Raw genomic sequence first — 20,126 nt, forward strand, 5'->3', positions numbered from 1 at the left:
CATGTCAACGTCCAGTATTTAGTATTTAGTCTTTATTGTTTCAAATGTTTTTAGCAAAATTTAAAAAAGTCTTTTGCCATTTTTGGGACATTTTGACATTTTCTGAAATAATATACTAAGACTTTGTTACCTATTATGACTTACTATACTATGGACTTTTAATGACATACTTTGCTATTACTTATTGGACATTTTAGTGACATACATAAGTGAGACTTTTTAACTTCTTTTACAACATTCTGTGACTTATTTTAATGACCTCTCTGCGACATACCATACTATGACATTTTATTACTTTGTTTTACATAAAATACTATGACTTATGATTTTTTTTTATTACAATTAATTGTTTTCAACACACTCTACTCTGACTTTTTATGAAATGTATTCGACATTCTATACTATGACTTTTTTCAACATGAAAATATTTGACTTTTTATAATTTTTTTGGGACGTACTATACTATGACTGATTATGTTTTTCAGACATACTATACTGACATTTTTAAGACATACTACACTATGATTTTTTTTTTCTATCATACTATTATACGATGACTTTTTTATATTTTCAACATAGCATACTATGACTTTCTTGATTCCGACATACTATACTGACTTTCTAAATTATTTTCTTAAACATTTCATAATATTACATTTCTATTACATACTATGACTTAAGTACTTAACTTTATAACCTCTAAGTTGACCTTTAACTCTTATTCAGAAGTACTCTGTCTCTATGCCAAGGCAAAAGGCAGTAACTTCCACTTGATCCCTCATTTTGATGTTAATTACCATATTTGCATACCGTGTGACATTTGTGCGTGGGAGATTTCAGTGTACGATGACGTAGAATACCGAGGAAAAGCACAGTAACCTAAGCATGGACAAAGCTTCATGCGGGGGTTAAAGAGGACCGTCAGTGAAGCTGCAGGATGGTGTCTTGGTTTCTCCAGTACTTTTTGAAATTAGGGCATATATATATAACCAACTATATTCAAATAAAAACAAAGGAGATAGAGGATATTGGTCTACATGATAGAAGTACATTTTCATATGACTAACAGGCTAAACATGTTGATTTGAGCATGTAGCACAAAGATATGACATTCCAACAAGTTTTGGAAAAATAACTTATTGATTTGACAGAATTTGCCTGAAAAGCATCATCAATGCTTCAGCTCCCCAGATTCCTTCATTCACCCAAAGGCAACTTTTTAATTATGATTTGATTTACTGACCCAACAAATATCCCCCCTGGGATTTGGAAACAAGTCTTTCTCTCATTGCAATTGTCAAATGGCAAAAATCCCAGACCCAACTCGCTGCCAAGATCATAAGTGTTCTTGGCTCAATGCTGCGCTTTCCACCAAATCTAATGGATATCCGTTCAGATGTTTTACAGTCATCCCTCTGGCAGAAAGACGGGGAAACGATCTAATGGGGCCACTGGGGTCCTTAAAGCATCTCACTCTCTGGGCTCCAGGTTAGGGTAGACTGAAGGCAGCTATAAAGGTCTGACTCCCCCTACAGGAGTCAGACAGGCTACTGTTCTTCTATTGTAATCTGTATGACACAGTAGCTCAGCTCAGTGTTCTTAGGTTGTCTAGGTCATGAGTGAGAAATAAAGGTCAGCAACACAAACAAAACAGCATTTTAAAAAGACTAAACTTTACTTTGATTGTGGGTAGACTGACAGAAGCTTTGCATAACACTCACATATAGGGTTGCAAAGGGGCGGAACATTTCCGGTAAATTTACGGAAACTTTCCATGGGAAGTTAAGCTCGGGAATTTTGTAAATTTTTACCATTTTTTTTTTTTTTTGCAAAAGCATATAACAGGGAACTTAAATGTAGTTGAGAACAAGACTATGCAAGCCGAGCTCAGCTGGACCCTGGATACCAGCTAGTTGGGAACATTGTCTGCCAGAAACGTAAACGTAAGACGTTATTTTTGAACGTCTTTGTCATTACCTAGCATAATGATTACTTGGTAAACTGAAGCCATGTTCATTTTAATACCAAGTTTATTTGTATACAGTAGGTTAACTCTGTGAGAGTAGGATGTATGTATGTCCACACAAAAGTACACCATCACCTCGATTATTCACGGCTGTTGGGGTCCATCAAAAAGCATGAGTTGGGCGACTTATCATGACAAGGTAAACACAGTTAAATTACCCCAAAATTTCCAGTTCATTCCCGTTAATTCCCATGGAAAGTTTCCAACTTTGAATATTCCCAGAATTTTGCAACCCTATTCATAGAATGACGAAGGCTATAGAGAAAATTTATGAAATCACGTGGAATGATTCCACTGGTGCATAAAAAGACACAACATCAATAAAAAGCTGAACTCATATTACCAAAATCTTTTTTTAATCAACAAGCAATAATGTACAATATAAAAGTTGACTACAAACAGAAGAATAAAAAAAGATGCCATGATATTAACAAGAAATGTGTCCTTGTGACCCTCCTGACAGCAGCAGGTACAGGGAGCTACAGATTCTTCTACAGTGTGTTGATAAATACGCTCTAAATAAATCAGTACTACTGAATTGATGTACTTGTGATTCAGGCTCAGGGAGTACAATTAGCTCTCCAAGTTTCTTGTTTATAAAAGTACAATAAACATATTTAATCCTTATTTTGACCAAAATGTCCGTCTGTGATTGGGTTGTGTGTGTGTGTGTGTGTGTGAAAGTCCACTTTCATGATTGTAACTGTGTGTTTACCTACATAGGTGTGTGTGCGTGCTGTGTGGCGGAGGGGGAGGGGACAGCAGAGGCTGCTGAGAGTGCGGAGGTGGGGGGCTGAGGGGCGGAGGAGGAGGAGGAGGAGGCAGCGGTGGCAGCTGATGATGAAGACTCCGTCAAGCCGCTGTGTGTGATGAAGCGCAGTCGCAGCTTCATGGCCGGACGCAAAGTCATGATGATCTTCTCCACCTAGAGAACGATAAAGTGAATACACAGACGGTCAACATGCATCACAGTCATTTACCTCATCACCCAGAATAACACACACAGCTCTGTGTTCAACAGCGGCTTTTGTCTTTTTAATGAATTTCACTGGTCCAAGCCTTTAAGCACAATGGAGCTATAGTTTAATCTACTAATTAACTCTGGTGTCTGGACACCAGTGGACACCAGAGGGGACTTTTCTTGCTGCGCAGGTGGTGACAGACTCAAGCTAAAAATGGAAAATTAAAACAATTGTCTCCTGAGGAGCTGCCGGCTCACAGCTGTTATCTTAATTAAAGTCTGTGACGAACGTCTCTTTGTCTCCACTTTTAGTTTTTCACCAGTTCTAGTTGTCTTTTCTTATTGTACACTGTTACAATGTTAAATATCTATTTTTACATTTGAATAAGACTCACCTGCTCCTTCACGCTGTCTCCAGTGTACATGTATTTGATGTGGTACAGGAAGTCACAGATTGGGTCCATGTAGCTGAGGTGTTGGCAGTGTTGGTCCACCGCCTGGAGCATCTCGTAGAAGGCCACGCCGATCTGAAGCACACAAGGACGAGCATATACTTTAAAAAGGGAACATCTTACTATCGTGTGCATATCTCGAGTACCGCTCATCCCATCTACTTCCTCAGACGAACGCGCTCTTGCAAATTTTTCAACCTTCCTCTAACTGTGAATATTAGCAGTGGTATGAGAGGTACTGTTTCTAAAGTAAAGCTATTAATACCGAAAAGTCCTGCATTCAAATGTTTACGTCAAGTGAAGAGGCATCATCAGCACAATGCACTTAAAGTTATTAACTATTCGATATACTTTATTATACTTTTTTCTGTCAAGTAAATATAGTAGAACAAAGTTTCCCTTTGAAGTAGATGTACACAGTCAGTAGTATATCTTAAGTGCTTCAGGGGCCTTTTGTAAGTTATTTCGAGGTACACTGAGTTAGAATAGAAACACAAATCAATACTTTTCATTTCTAAACATAATAAATCTATAGCGGTTTGTGGACACAGGCCAGTAAAGTCAGCCCCTGGTGTTTTTCTCCCGTGAACTAGACAGTAGGCATTTTCCACTAATGTTTCTGACGATAAGTAGCCGTGACTTGGGTGTGTGAAGTGGTTTGTACGAGCGGTTCTTGAGAAAGCTGCAAGCACACGTAAAGCTGAAGTTAAAGGGAACATTATTGTGCATCATGTTATGTGTTTTATTCCTCATGTTTGTGTACCTCCAACATGCACCGTGTCCTCTCCTGCTGGAAGCGCTGCAGGAACGGCCCCACCAGGTGATACACGTAGAGCAACTGGAACTCCGTCTGCACGACGGGCTTCAGCGTCTCCGACAGGAACCTTCACACACACACACACACATTTATGATGACATGACATCCATTAATGACACGAGGAGCATGTGGTGGGAAGAATAGGACAGAGACGGAGGACGACTTCCTTACTTGGGGATCAGAGACAGCTGTCCGATGGACGAGTGATGCCACACAGCGTGCGCCAATGCTAGCACGTAGCTGCAGTTCATTTCGCTGTAGCTCTGGTGGCAGGCCGTGAAGTCCAGCAAGGCGAAGGGATAACCCGCCCACTCGGTCTCCGACGTTAGCACCGGAGAGCCGATCACAGACACGATGCGGTCGTGGAGAACGATCCAGTACGGCTCCTGGAGGAGGGGAGAAGGAGGCGGTCATGGGGAACAATCTCGGTGTGAATTCATGAAATAAGATGGAGGACTATGGCAATCTTTTGAGAGTGTGGATTCTTACAGGAAGTGCGGTTATCACAAGTCCAATGGCATTCATCCAAGCTGTGATGTTCTCTCTGGGAACCAGAGGTTGGCTGAAAAGGTGAAAGACGTTTTGAAATCACCGGTAGTCCACCTCAAACTCTTTTCTCTTTAATAACCTTATTCATGACAAAAAGCCGGGTTTCACAGTCAGGCACAGAGCCATTAACCGTCTGAAGTCTTTCGTACCTCTTCAACACAACATTGAGCAGAGCGTTGCCGACATCTTTTCCCGACACGGCCAAAGCCATCAGCTCCACGCAGGTGACGTGCAGGGCGTGGGCCGCGGGGTTGGGGAACTCGTTGAACCTCCAGTCACAGTTGGGGAAGGGACCAGGTGACTTGCCGGCCATGGGTGAGAGAGAGTTAGGGAGGCTGAACATCGCTAGTGGAGGACACAAGAGGCATGACGTGTCCCTGTTTCAATTACACGCCGTCTACCAATCCATGAGACACCGCTTCCATCTGGTTTTCCGCTCTGTAGTAAAAGCTACATTGGCTGCAATGAAATGAGATTAAATTAAGTCTGATCTTTCTGACTATAAAGCAAAGCGGCATTAAGGGACACTAGGAGTATTGGCAGTGAGGTAAATGTATTATTCAGGTACCCCAGGACGTTATATTAGACAGGATCACGTTAGTCAGTTAGAGAGAGGAATGTTCCACCAGCAGGGGGAGATTAAAGAAGGATATTGTCCACCAGCCGTCCAATCAGCTTGCAGTAGTAGGTGTCATCAGGGATCCACACGTTGTCCTCTCTGGCGTTCATGCCAAACTTCAGATAGGTTTCACTAAGGCACCACCCTGGGGTGCGATTGTCCTAGAAGATAAAACGATATACCACATATGTAATTACATATATAAGAGACTAAAACAAAAGACTAAGATGCCAGTCTCCGGTGTGTGTCCTCCTACCTTCAGTGAAGACATGATGGCGTGCACCAGCTTCCTCTTCAGGTTGGTTCTGTCTCTCAGATGCCGCTCGTAGTAGTGAAGTGTGTTGTACAAATAGGTGACTGGGCGGTCTGCGCACACACACAAAGAAGTAAATACACACATCAGTGAGAGACACAAACACTGGCCTAGACATTCACATCCCAGGAGACGGTCCTTACTCACCGTGGAACTTGTACAGCCCTCCCAAATGGTCCAGCAGCGTTTCCAGAGACTTGGAGACAGGAAGGAGCTCCAGGAAACGGTGGATGACGATGTCAAAGACGGGCAGGAAGCGCAGGCACACGTTGCCAAAGTAGATGGGCAGGTACTGAGGCTGGAGTTGCATGGGAGGGTTGACTTGGTCCGCAAGTCCCTCAAAGTACAGCTTCTCTGGGTATTTCTGGTAAAGAAACAACAAACATTGTTGACTTCTGACCTGGGTTCCTCTCTTCATTTCACTGTTTTATGAGGTGTGTCTGAATCTGATGGATCCAACTTCTGACAAAAACAACCACAAGCGACTTTTTGTGTACCTTGTGGTAGCTCATGTGCTTGTTGTGCCAGTCACTCTGCAGCCAGTGCTCAGGAGCGTTCTCTTTGACGAAGTCGTTGACTCGGTTCCTGAAGTCGTTGGGCTTCAGCAGCAGCAGCTGGATTATGAAGTAGCAGACCTGAGCCTCATTGCCCTCATGGCTACGCATCGCCTGGACGCAGAGGGAAAGGGAAGTGAGGCACAAAGACCTTGTACGTAATCTAAATATATTTCTATATATGCGAGTTTCTCCTCACCAGACACAGAATGAGTCTGTCCAGGGTGACGATGTTGTATTTCCAGACCATGTCGTTGAGTATTTCAATGCACTTGTTGAGCTGCTGTCCTCCGGCTGATGTTGAAAACTCGTAGACAAGAAAGTCTGCAAACGTTCGCACATGAGCCACCAGCGCACGAGCCCCGATACGCTCCAAGACCCTGAGGGACACCAAAATCAGGCGGGAGTAAGCTCATCATCTCAAAGCAACACTGTATACTCCCGCCGGATCAATTAGCCACAGATGTTGTTCAGGGATTTGGGAACTCCTCCCCCCCCCCCCCCCTCCCGGGCCAATTAGTTTTAACAAAATGCCTGAACATCAGCGGTAAGATGCATCATTACCACATGCTGCATCAAAAGGCACTCTGTGGCGTCTGAGACATTGATTGTAACACGAGGGGCAGAAATGGTGGGAACTGAGCTTGTATTAGGACGATTTGCCGTTAATTTGATATTTTAAATATATTTCTCTGTACACCGTTTAATGTGTCTGTCTGTATGTATATATATATGTGTGTGTATATATATATATATATATATATATATATATATATATATATATATATATTATTTTCAGTGAGACACAAAATCCTGCCATCAAACCTGAAGCCTATCTGGTTGATGTGGTCCGTCTCCAGCAGCATCTTCCACAGCAGACAGAGGAACAGCGGGGGCGAGCCCTGCATGGAGAAGTGGGTGATGATGTCATTCTCATTGGCCATGGACTTCCACTTCCTGTACTCCTCTTCCACGTTCTTCTTCAGGTTGAATCGAGACTCCTGAGGAACATTGTTCTGCTTGAAGAACGCCTGCGGGGCAGAGAGAGAGAGAGAGAGAGTTATGAAAACAGGATTAATGCATCCGATTCGAGGTGAAACTAAATTGAATCTGTCAGCGTCGTTCATGCCCAAGTGACCGTAGCGCACCTGGAGAGGAGCAGGGAAGCAGGAGAGTGTGTGTGAGGCCCAGTTATGAGGCGTGAAGTTCATGATGGTCTGGAGGATGTCTTTACACCAAGTCCCGTGGATGGAGTCGGACCCTGTGAAAAAGTCTACACACAGACACAGAGCAGGCAAAAATAATATATATATATATATATATATATATATATATATATATATATATATATATATATATATATATATATATATATATATATGATTGAGATGATGTGGGGAAACAGGCAGAAATAAAGATTTAATGTCCACAACCTCAGCAAAGAAACTTCTGCCAACTCATTTCATCTCTCCCTTTTCTGTACATGGTGACATATACAAGCACACAGAGGGGAGTAAAAACCATGGCAGACTTTCTCCACCATACAGCTCCACCTGCTGGTGCAGAAGCTCACAGAGCGCTTTGGGTTGGACTCCAACACTGTGGACCTCGTCACCATAGTCACTCATAGAGAGACAGGAAGTGAACATCTCTCTGGAGTGTCAACAACATCACCTGGCTCCCCTAAAGGCTGCACCCTCTGTCCCACGTTTACCAAAGACTGAGAGTTTGACAGCCAGCGTATTGAGAGGTTTGCTGTTATAGTGAGCCTGCTGAACAATGACATAACGTCTAATGATCCTGCTGTTATCTATTCATGAATCGGTGTAAAGAAACCTGCTAAGAATTGAATTTGACAAAAAAAAACAAGGAACATTGATTTTAGACGTCACCACGCAAAGATCCAGGTTGACAGATCATCATAACATTGTTTTAATAATATTTCTTTGAGTCAGTCGTCACCTTTTCATTTATTTGCTGGTATGCATCTTTAAAATAAAAAAAAAATAAAAAAAGGTTTGGCACTGAGCAGAACAATTCATCTGGACTTTACAACCAACAGTCGTAAAAGACGGCAGCAGCATCCATCACATCTGACAGCACTTAGAGTTTAAGTTCCTGTCCTCTGGGTCCCGCCTTAGATAACGATGAGTCAGAACTAACAGATATAAATCAACTCCGTAAAGTACGGGTAGCATCAGCACATCTCCCACCGTGCCTTGTTCGTCCGTTCCCTTTCTAAAATGTTTACGTCTTGTGTTCACCTTTTACTCTTGTATTTATACGTATTTTTAATACGAGTTAGTTATGCGTGTTTCTTTCTTTCTTTCTTTATTTCTTCTTCGGCAGAACCAGAACAAATAAAGGTCTTGAACTTGAAACAAACATGAGAATTACATGAAAGAAAAGAGAAAAAGAAAAAAAGACCTCAAGAAAAGAAAGTAGAAGCAAACGAGCTAAATAAGTGGAAGCAGGGTGAGTGCTACCTGTGACGTGTGTGGCTCTGGCCAGAGTGAGGATCAGGGCTCGGTTCAGCTCTTCAGACTCGGCGGACAGAACCGTCTTTGGGTCGTTGAGGAAGCGGGTGAACTGAGGCTGGACCTCTGAACTCCCCAAAGCTGTGATCAACCGCAGAGCTGTGCTCTCAACACTGAGGACGGAGACACAAAGACAGACAGACAGACAGACGACGAGAGAGACCGTCAGCACCCTGATGAGTCTTTTTACTTACCTTCAGTGGCGGTAGGCACAATAAAAACAACACAAGTACAATGATGTACAACATCTTTGGAGTAAATAACAAAGACAAAAGTTGATTTTGTGCTTTGTTTAACAGAAACTGCCACGACAGAAGAAAACGCAGTACCGGAAAGTCTGTTTACTTCTAAAACCACGTGTGTTTCAGTGATTATGTTGAATGCATGATCACCTTACCATAGATGCAGCTGGTTCTGGTTGGTCTGAGGCACAGCAGCCAGACTGTGCAGATGACTCAGGAGCTGGACTCTGTAGTGGGGCTGAATGTGGTGCATCCTGTAGCTGAACATCTCCAGCAGCGTGTGGAGGATTCCCCACGCGTGAGACTTAAATACGTTGGGCAGCAACTGGCCTGAACGGACAGAGAGTGTCACGTTATTCAACATGCGTCTGCTGGTCCCCAAGAGACAAAAAAACAGTCTGCTCAAAATGCAACCCAGTGGACACGCAGTGAAGACAGAATATAAATCAGACGGGGACATGCTGGAAGAGTCATAACACTCCTGTAACCGGCGACAGTTAGTCTTCAGGGAACATAATGAAGTGATTCAGAAGTCAGGTAATGCAAATTACACTTTGAATCTGAAGATAACAAACTTCTCAACACGGCGGTGAATCCTAAATGTTCCTGTAACTCACTGATGAAGCCTTTGATGCCCAGTGACTCGATCTCCATGTAGACCAACAGTCTGCTGTACGTCTCCACCAGTGCGGGGGCCAGGGTGATGCTGGATTTGGCTTGGGCCAACTTTATGACCCGAGTGGCAATACTGTGGATCAGACTGGAGGACGGCAAACAGACAGAGAGGAACAAAGAGAAGCATTTTGATCAATTATCCATGGAGCTATCTGAATGTTCTATTCTTCTTTATATCATTTTTTTTGCTTTCCCTTGCCTCATCTTTGCATGCACCGTGAGCGAATCCAGCAGGTTCATGGGCAGCGGGGTGACCGACCCCGACGCCATACAGTTGGTTCCGGGTAGGTTGATCCTCATAGATCCGTTTCCATAAATGGTCTCTACCAGGACGCCCATCGGCAGAGTGAAGCACTCGGAGTTGGTGCTGTAGGCGTTGCACAGCAGGGCGATCTTGTAGTCGGACATGCCCAGAGTCTTGTTACGCAGCGACTGCTGGAGAAACCTAACAGACAGGAACGCGTTTATTATATTTCAGCTATTAACTGAGTACAGTGTTTGAGGAGCCAGTATTTAAAGATGCGTACTCGTGGTGTAGTTTCAGAGAGTGTGGGATGGGTATCTGGAGTTTGGAGTTGTCGTTCTGAGCTTTGCGGTTCAGGTGGATCCAGATGCAGGTCATGGCGAAGGAGTGAGTTGACTGAGGCTTGTTAATGTCTGGAACTGGAATACACTGGAGGGGGAGAGAATACAGGGATAACTGTGACGGCACCGCCTATACAGCTCTCACTTATAGAGTAAAATCAGACCAAAACGTATACAACTACTACTGCACTACAGCCAATACAATGCAGTAATGATGATAATGGTGAACCCAAATCGGTGCAGATGTGTACCTCTTTTTCTGGGTAAAGCAGGTCAAACAGCTTCATGACAGGCAGGAAGTCCGCTAAGGCGTTCTTCTGAATGCTTCCCGATATGAACTGCAGCAAGACCCACATCAGGTGGTCTCTCCCTTTTATGAGACCTCTACCTGCAAGCTGTAGAGAAAGAAACACTCAACACCAAGGGTCACATCAGTCTACACACGTTTTATCATTTAAACACGCACTTTTGAATTTGCCTTGCACATTTTTTTACCAACATTTCAGAGCGATAAAGAGCAGAGAGCTGGTATGAACTTACTCCTTTTAGCAGATGGTTCTACATTTATCTTTAATGGATCCCAACAGTTGGTGTTTTCCTCTTTGACTACACTTAATAGTTAACCCTAGATATGCTGCTGCAGGACTAGACCGCTGGAGGACTTTATAGGACACACTGAGTATCTAGTATCTAGTCTTCCTCTCCATCTGAATGCATTCATGTCCCATTCATGTTCAATACCAACTTCATTTCTTCCCTGGAATGTTTGTGCTTTCTCGCCTATATGACAAAATTCCCCAAATCAAGACAAAATGCTTTTACCCATTATTTGGATCAACTCCTCCTTCCTGTGCCACGCCCCTCCTCTTACCTTCTGATGTAACGACAGCACCATGTGAGGGAAGCTGGCGAATTGAAACAACACAAAGAAGATGAGCTGGGAGGAGAGGTGCTGCCACAGCAGCTGGCTGGTTCCTCCGATGTCGGCGTCGAAGTGCTCCTCGGTCTCGGAGCGCTCCATGGCGTACACCACCAGGTCCACCAGCTGCTCCTCCAGCACCGGGCAACGCTGCTTATGCTGACGGGGCGGGGGGAGGAGAGGACGGGAGTGTTAAAGGATAAAGAAAAAAAAGTGGGCGTGAGAGAAAGGAAGTTAAACGGAGAAAGGGAGGGAAAGACGTAAGAGGACAGAGAGAGAAAAGGGTGAGGGGAAACGTGGACAGACAGAGGGGGAAGGAAGGGAGAAGAAAGACAGACAGAGGGAGGGAGAGACCATGGTTAATACTTCACATACACCTTTTCATTTTAATAGATGCTCAAACAATTGTTCGACATTGACACAATAAAAACACTTCCCATCCCTCGCATGCAGCACGGCCTCTCCTTCCTGCCTCTGTCAGCTGGATAAACCTGTGGCCTCCTTTCCACATTTACCTTCGTCCCCACATACTCTGCTCATTTCCACGTGACCTTATCGTGTAGAAACTGGTGCTACATACACTGCAGTGTCCACTTCGCTCCAGGTAAATTGTCACGTCGTCATTTTGGACCAGTGAGATATTTGTCAAATCTTCTGCTTGCAGCTCCAGAGCAACACTCTTACATGAAGGCGTTACGTGGATCAATCACAGAGGGAGGTTCATGTGCTCCAGGGTCGTTATGATAGGTGAGAGTCAACACACGGCGGCCAATTAGCACCGAAGTCACAAGCTAATCCGGACAAATAAATATGAACATTACGAGAATGTAATTGGTTTTAGAACATCCTGCCAAAGGACTGCAGTTAATAACTAGCTGATTGCGTGACACCGCCACACTTACATGTTGAGTAATGTGCATTGCCCATTAAAAATTTCATTAAAATGATGTAAATACTGTTAACGCAAATATATTGTAAAACTGAACTCAGCAGAGGTCTTGTAGTGTTACCTGCTTTTCTGGAACAAAACATTTCCTTACAGAACTACATACGGTGTGAACCTCATTGGGGTATCTGAGCCAACAATGTTGAGACTTCCATATGTGAAGGGGACTTGATGAAAGAGGGGTGAAGAGAGGGAAGGAGGCAAGAGAGGTCAGAAAGAAAAAAAATGGCCAAAAGGGAGATAATAGGGGGAGACAGGAAGACAGATTAACAAGGTCTTAAAAAGGTCTTTTTCCACCTAGACTCTATTTTCTCATGTTTTTGCATCTAAGTGACTAATGAGCACAACATTTTTTTTTTTTTTTTTTTAAATTGCTCCACTATTGAGCGACACCGCTGCAGACGGCGGCCGCTAAACGGGGCCATTCCTCACTGTCAATTTACTGCCAGGAAAACTCGTTTTTGTCCAATGAACGGCTCAGATCGTTATTAAAAGTGTGTGACAACATTATGGAAGGAACCCTACAGAGAAATAAAACTTTGTTATGAACCTTTTCTTGATCCGGTCTGTTTGTTTATGGTGTCATGGGACTTTTGCCGGAAGACAACAACGGAAAAGTGATTGAGAGTTGGTTGTGACAGACAGACAGAAGGAGTGAGTGAGTGAGTGAGTGAGTGAGTGTGTGTGTGTCGCCAGTGGACTTAACAGAGCCCCTTTCACACAACGCAGCAAGAAACAGCACAGCACAGCGGTACAATATAACAAAGAACGGCACAGCAAACCAAACACCGAACCAAAGAGTGCAACACCATCCTGCATGCAGGCTCACGGGTTTGGGAAGGTGGGGAGGTGTTGTGATTGGGTAGAAGAAGAGAAACTGTGAGGCTTACCATCACTTCTCTTCCTCTGCCACCAAACACACACACACACACACACACACACACACACACACACACACACACACACACACACACACATGCAAACACAGTAAGAGAGAGGGCAAGAGAAAAACAAAGAAAAAGAGAGAGAAAGAGAGAGGGATCCACAGGAATATCTTCCGTCTACTGTGCAAAGAAATCAGCCCAATGGCCCAAAGCCAGTTACAGTGAAACCACACCAGTATGGCTGGTCTATGATCCACCTCTTCTACAGACATGTTTAAGTCAACCACTGGCAAACTGATGTGTGTCCACAGCAAATACATTTCAGGGTAACCGTCTCTCAACCCACATGTTGCCCCAGTAGTGAAACATCTGCCCCTGCTAGAGATCAATACTGGTTATCAACTGTTAAACAAGTAAACATCTGCCACTGACGATTCAGTTCAGACTCTGTTTTGAAGTGGCCTGTTAGCTAAAATTGCTTCAAATGCCGCTCTCAGTGGAATTGATCTTAATTATGACTAAATGATGTAACCCAATTATCCGAGGAGCTGAGAACAATTAAATGTTTGGAGGAAATATCCAAATAAATGAAAACTGTAGTCATCTCGTCAAGCATTTCTGTACGTTTTTAACCTTTTAATTAATTCTCTTAACAGCTTCTCATTTCGCTCCTCTTCAATCATTTTGATCATTCCGTGATCGGCATTAAAAAGTCGTGTTGAAGTGAAGTGTGCAGAGAAGCTGTTGGTTGTAGTTCACTTAGTGCCACTAATGAAGAATGTAATGCAAAAGGTACAAAACAAACAAGAAATCAACAGCGCGCCAACTAATGAACACGACACAGGTCAGAGTTCACTCATCCACTCAGACGGCCAATCAGAACCATTCACTGGCTGACCTGGGAGAAACCCTGATCAAAAAAAACTAAAAAACAAGTGTAAGAAGCATTTCTTTGCTTCGTGTAATCCACATTTTTTCCATGTCTACTAGTCTGTTAAGCCGTCTGTGCACGTGAAATGTAAGTGTGTGCAACTTTGTAATTACAGAAGCATCTCTTAACCCGGGGAGACGAGAGGCACTCTTTGGGAAGAAGATAAGTATATAAAGCGTTACAAAGGAAGTCAGCAGAGCGTGGACTCTACAAATTACACACAACACTAATTGTCGACGCTTTTATCTTTTCCGCTCATGCAATTAATTGACTGGATGGCACAAGGGTAGGAATAAGGTTTTATTATTCTGCAGCGTCAAAAGTGAGTTTCAACGAAGAAGAAGAAGAAGAAGAAGAAATGCCGATAAGAAAATCATTAAGATCCACCGACTCACAATGCCTCCCTGAAAATAAACACACTGATACTGATATAGATATAGAGCTGGTCTTCCTCTGATTACTGCCTGGCTATTGCAGTGTACTTGAATTGCAATTTTCAAAGCATAATAAAACTATATTGGTAGAAGAGTCAAGATCACTATTTAGTCTAAATAGAGTGGTTTTGCCCAGGTCAGCAGGACAGAAAGCAGCATGAGGTCAGACACGAGAGGACCTCACTGACAACAGGCAAAGGACCAGACTACATTCACACATGCAGTGCAGCAGCACTTGAAATGTCAACAGCAGGGTTTGAAGGAGAAATACTGAATGTGTTGCTGGTTAGCTGGAACCACAGACATGGCTGGAGCTAAAAACTGAAGTCCAGAGGATACATAAGTTGTCTCAGTCTAAAATAAAAAGCTGTATGGTGAGTGTGAGTTAGCTCAGTTGACATCAAGGACAATCCAGGGTTGTAAAAGAATCTTTAAATCAATTTAGGGAAATTGGGCATCGACCGCAGCACGGCAAATATCCACGAGATATAGAAAAATACTAGATGGATTAGAGAATATTAAACATGAACATAACAAGCAATTACAATATTGTAAAATGATTGCTATTGCCCCTCTATGAGCATTCATGGTGACCAGTTAGTAATGGCTTGTTTTCCATTCATAAAAGCCTGCACTATTATAATTTGACAGGAATTCTATTATGGGAAGGATTACTTGTTTTACCCAGAAGATACAGGTCTTATATACAGATACTGAATATTAACAGGACAGATGGGCCTTCTGAGGCTTCAATCAATACATTTGACTGTATTGTGTACCTACTGTGCTGCTGTATTAAAATCAGAGATAACAATTGAGAAAGGTCGGTTAATGACCCATAAACTCTGATCAGCCTGCTGCTGCATGTCACACTTTGTGTCTGCTTGTGTGTGTGTGTGTGTGTGTGTGTGTGTGTGTGTGTGTGTGTGTGTGTGTGTGTGTGTGTGTGTACCTGTCCGGTAGTTATTTGGCCACGTCTGTCTCTTTCTACTGAGTCTCAACAAAGCCCTGCTGTGACCATCTCAAGCTCTGTAGCATTTCTCTTCACTCCATCTCAAGTTCTTTTTTCCCCCATTTTCCCATTTCTATGATAAAAAAAAACTAAGCGTCCAAGCTAAGCTGGTTAGTTGGGTAGGTCAGGTGACCAGGAAGAGAAACAACGACATACCTGGGCAATGTTCAGAGTCTAGAGAGCGCAAGGCAGAGAGACAGACAAACACAACACACAACCAGAGGACAAAAGAGAGAGAAACAAAGAAAGAAGGAGAAAGAAACAGAGGAGGGGAAAAAAGGAGAGACAGAGAGAAAGAAAGTAGTGACTAAGGAGCTAGGTCGTTCACTGTCCGTTCAGCACAGTTAGCGTCAACTCAGCCAATTCAAACAGACAAACTGGATTCTGGGTTATTTGTTTGTATTCAAAATGAGAGGAAAAAATCAAAACCGGAGCTTTGGGTCAGTGCTGATTATTGTGTTAGCAACAAACTTTGTGAGAGCTGGTCAGACTGTGAGCTGGGCTGAGTTGAAACTGCATGAACCCAACAGGGAAAACGAACACCAGTGCATTATGGGTCAAGCTCACTGCATTGGCTTGCGTTACATATGGTCTTATATATATATATATATATAGCTGTGTTACCAGGGTGGGGAGGAGACACAATAAATTAAAATTAAAATAAAGAAAGGAATATGAAGAACAAAGATCAGGTAAAAACAAACAGAAAGAGCAGAATAGGATGAGGTCAAAGAATAAGTGGAGGAGAAAAAGAACAACAGACGAGAGGAGAATGAAAAAGAAGGAGAACAAAAGGGAAAAAGGAACAGCAGGAGCAGGTAGGAGGACGAATGGAAAAAGAAAAGTAACTAAAAAGGGACAGTGAGTGCAGGAGTGGGGCCTGGTATAGAAGCAACGGAGCAAAAGTAGCAGAAACGGGTGTCGTACCTGCTTGTTGAGTCCTAACATGTTGCACACCATTTCTCTTGAATACGGCTGTTCTAATACATAGCGCAGCAAGCCCGTCTGTGGCTCAAACAGGTCCTACAAAAACACAATATTACAATTCAATACTGCTTTTGTGTGTGTGTGTGTGTGTGTGTGTGTGTGTGTGTGTGTGTGTGTGTGTGTGTGTGTGTGTGTGTGTGTGTGTGTGTGTGTGTGTGTGTAAATGCTTGCGTAGAACACAGGTTTATATGATACCTTGTCAAACGGCAGCATGCCTCTCAGAGGGAAGTGGAGAGTAGTGGGGTCTAACTTCCAGGAGTTACAGATGGCTCCGCTGTTGTTCACTACTGGCAACAAGCTGCACCGTCCTGTGGACACAATCACACATGGAATGACTAAACAGGCACACTGCACACGTAGTATGTGAGTCGCAGGCAATGTGGCATATATGCAAGTGTTGAGTAAGCCACAGAATGCCCAATGGAAACTCTATTTCGTCTTTTGTTGGGAAAAGAAGTTGTGCATATTCAGCTTTTTACCCGTTAGATGTGATTTTCCTTTCTCACCTTTAGTTTAAAAAAGGAACGGACTTTGCTAAAGCTTCGGCAAAGATTGAAGAAGAGTTTGCCGAAAACAAGAACTCTTGAGAACAAAACTTTATCTTTTCCCCCCCAATATTTTGTAAGCGTTTGGTGCGTTTGTGTGTCTCTCACCACAGATCGAGTTGATTCTGGCTGTGGGTCTGAAACTGTCCACAAAGTCTGATATCAAACTGCCTAAAAGCTACAAACAGAGAGGGAGAGAGAGAGAAAATAAAAACAGAGGGATTTATTATATACACATGACATCATAGTTGCCACACACACACACACACACACACACACACACACACACACACACACACACACACACACACACACACACACAACTTGCCCATACCCAGTGTGATAGCTGTCCTTCTGGATACATTTTTCTGATTTCTGCGATGGCAAAGTATGCTGGCAGGAGGCAGGCATTTCTGTCTAGGATGTACTCCACCACCTGGAATACACACACCGTAAGAGGTTAAAGTGATACATTTGGTATGTTTATAATAATTTAAACAAGTTAGAACATTAAGAAATCATAAACAATTACATTTAATAAGTTAAAGAAACATACCTCTCTGGCGGCCAGAAGCTGTTGGACTATCGCTGAGCTGACAGTGGTCGGAATGGTTTGAATTTTATCCAGTACAGCTTTCAACAGGTCTCGAACACCCTGAAACACACACGCTTAACATGAAAACACATCGGGTGACAGAAGGTTTAAACTTCAACAACGGACAGAGATTACAGCAACAAGTCTCTAGAATATTTTACACAAAGCAACTTTGAGATTAACTTGTTAAAGCACGTCCAAATGTGTCAGAAGTCTGTGGCTTCTTATCATTGTACTTCTTGACGAATTATCTCAGCTGTGTGTGTGTGTGTGTGTGTGTGTGTGTGTGTGTGTGTGTGTGTGTGTGTGTGTGTGTGTGTGTGAGTGTGAGAGACCTTGTAGTCCATCCCTCCAATGATCTTGCGAATCAGTTTGAAAGTTAACGCCCACAATTGAGTCCTCTCCCATTCCAAACTGTCGGAGCTTATCAGAGCGACACACACCATCCTTCAGACGGACGAGATTCATTAGATGGACGATTAAGACAAATAACTGACACAACAGAGAAGAGTGCACAGTGTTAAACTGCAGGTACATGTTAATGAGACTTTATGCATCTTAGAAATGAAAAGTAATACTTTTAATTATGGTATTATCATAAACCTTAAGGATGATTAATCGATTATATTTACAGAGAGCTGACAGTGATATCACAGGTTAAGCATAAACCAATAAAACAAAAACAAACAACTGTATAATATTAGATTCTGTGAAGCCCCAGAGTGTAACTTCATGCATGCTGTACACCTTCTTGTGTGTGTGTGTGTGTGTGTGTGTGTGTGTGTGTGTGTGTGTGTGTGTGTGTGTGTGTGTGTGTACCTGGGCGGTAACAGACTGGTCTCCACAGCCATTGCTAGACAGTCATGGAGGAAGGAGATCCTTTTGGGACTGTGCTGGCTGTGTATAAACCGCACTATCCACTGCACACACTGGTCATGAGACTCCTGCAGAAAGACACGGAGGGAATTGATACATCCAGCCAATCATTCGTCATCTTGTGTGCACACACGTGTCTGTCTCTGTGTGTCTAGACACCTGTGGCAGAGTCCCCCAGTATTGCCTGAAGGCTCCCAGGCAGCTGATCAGTTTGGTCCTCTCATCTTCTGGAGTGTCCATGAACATCCTGAAACACAACACAGTTGATGTTTCAGACTGCAGCATTTCATTTCACAGTGTATATTTGAATGTATTCTTGGTTTTTTTTCGACTAAGACCGGCTTCAACCTAATAATAACAGAACAACAGGAGGCGTCTGGAGTCATCTTACCCAGCGAAAGCCTCTTCTATCATCTCAGTTTTCTGAGGGAAGGAGGAGAAAAAGAAAATTGAGAAAATATTATGTGGGAGGAAAATATGTTTTAATTGTTTTGTATCTCTTTAGCTTTCCACTTTTCTCAATAAAACCAGTTATCTGCTCTTTTGCCTCGGTACCATAGACTGTATCTCAGTAAACATGGAAGTCATATGTCAGACTTAACTAAGTTTAAAGTGAGAATATGCTATATTAATAACGTTGTAGGGGGAATCTTTCTTTATCTAACTTATGAGCAACATTACTTTTAATTTCACAATACATTTTGCAAATGGTTTAAAAAATGAAAACACCTTTTCAAATGAGGTGATGAGGTAACGTTACATTGTAAAGGGTGAATAAGCAAGTATGCACATTAAAGGTGCATTGAATGAACCTAAAAACCTCAATTTGTTTTGATATACTAACGTATATATATATATATATATATATATATATATATATATATATATGCATGGATAGCTATAACGTAACGTTAACTATATTCAGGGTTAGCAGGTTTATTAGAGAACATAAAATGGAAAAAAGGCTAACGCTGTCTGACATGCTAACTAATGTTAGCTTTAAAACCAGTTAATAATAAAGACACAAATTACCACAACATCCTCAAAGATGCTCTGGAGCTGCGTTTCCATCGATAGCGCCATGTTTGCATTAACAAGAGTGATTTTTTTTCAGCGAACCATCATACAAATGAAGCAAGTTTCTCCTCTCAGTACAGGCGCAGATAATGCTATCAACAAGCTAAATGCTAACAGGCACTAGGATGAATGCGCCGCGAGACGCGCAACCTCATAAACAATCCGGAGACACACAAGATACACAAGATGCACAGTTCCGCTTCATGTTTCTATCATCATGATGCGTAGCCTAGCTCTAATTCCTGTGTAATTAAAACGTATGGTTATTATGTCATACATTCGAGAGTTTTCACAATTACTTATTGCAGTCGGCATGTATTTTTAAAATAATAAAGAGTTAAGTCTGGCCGTTTACTCAAAAATAGCCCTATGTGAATTTGCAGATATTATAAAAGATGTAATAAGTACCCAAAGACTTTGACATCCAGACCCACTTTTATCTACACATATATACACATATATACACACACACACACACATATATATATATATATATATATATATATATATATATATATATATGTGTGTATATATATATATACACATATACATATAGATATATATGTTTGTTTTGTTTTTTGATTCAAAAA

At 42.4% G+C, this 20,126-nt stretch overlaps 1 protein-coding gene across 2 annotated transcripts; it reads right to left on the reverse strand.

Moving 5' to 3' along the window:
- Positions 1–2,365: 2,365 nt before the first annotated feature.
- med23 (mediator complex subunit 23) lies at positions 2,366–19,644 on the reverse strand. Of its 2 annotated transcripts, XM_068708884.1 has the most exons (31): positions 19,492–19,644; positions 18,851–18,882; positions 18,619–18,706; positions 18,403–18,527; positions 17,919–18,030; positions 17,545–17,643; positions 17,323–17,424; positions 17,097–17,166; positions 16,639–16,751; positions 16,384–16,479; positions 15,613–15,630; positions 11,202–11,408; positions 10,582–10,725; positions 10,273–10,418; positions 9,945–10,190; positions 9,688–9,830; positions 9,226–9,400; positions 8,778–8,941; positions 7,440–7,564; positions 7,117–7,322; positions 6,491–6,671; positions 6,235–6,405; positions 5,885–6,101; positions 5,681–5,790; positions 5,459–5,585; positions 4,955–5,120; positions 4,746–4,818; positions 4,428–4,642; positions 4,203–4,323; positions 3,383–3,514; positions 2,366–2,951 (listed from the first exon to the last, which is right to left on the reverse strand). In XM_068708884.1, the coding sequence occupies exons 1-31, from the start codon at positions 19,540–19,542 to the stop codon at positions 2,742–2,744; spliced, it is 4,185 nt and encodes a 1,394-aa protein (XP_068564985.1). In that variant the 5' UTR covers positions 19,543–19,644; the 3' UTR covers positions 2,366–2,741. The 2 variants fall into 2 exon arrangements, with proteins under 2 accessions (XP_068564985.1, XP_068564986.1); XM_068708885.1 differs by lacking the exon at positions 15,613–15,630.
- Positions 19,645–20,126: the final 482 nt, after the last annotated feature.

The sequence above is a fragment of the Cebidichthys violaceus genome, unplaced genomic scaffold, assembly GCF_023349555.1.
Source record: "Cebidichthys violaceus isolate CVI_PGR_0920_01 unplaced genomic scaffold, fCebVio1.0.p SCAF_14, whole genome shotgun sequence".
In the NCBI taxonomy this organism is placed as follows: domain Eukaryota; kingdom Metazoa; phylum Chordata; class Actinopteri; order Perciformes; family Stichaeidae; genus Cebidichthys; species Cebidichthys violaceus.

Bases quoted from the DNA above. Each gene is read 5' to 3' on its own strand.
- med23 (XM_068708884.1), bottom strand. From the start codon at position 19,542: ATGGCGCTATCGATGGAAACGCAGCTCCAGAGCATCTTTGAGGATGTT. The intron at 16,752-17,096 runs GTGAGAGACACA...TTGTGTCCACAG, and splicing joins CAGAATCAACTCGATCTGTG to GACGGTGCAGCTTGTTGCCA. The intron at 16,480-16,638 runs GTATCATATAAA...GTGTTTTTGTAG, and splicing joins GCATGCTGCCGTTTGACAAG to GACCTGTTTGAGCCACAGAC.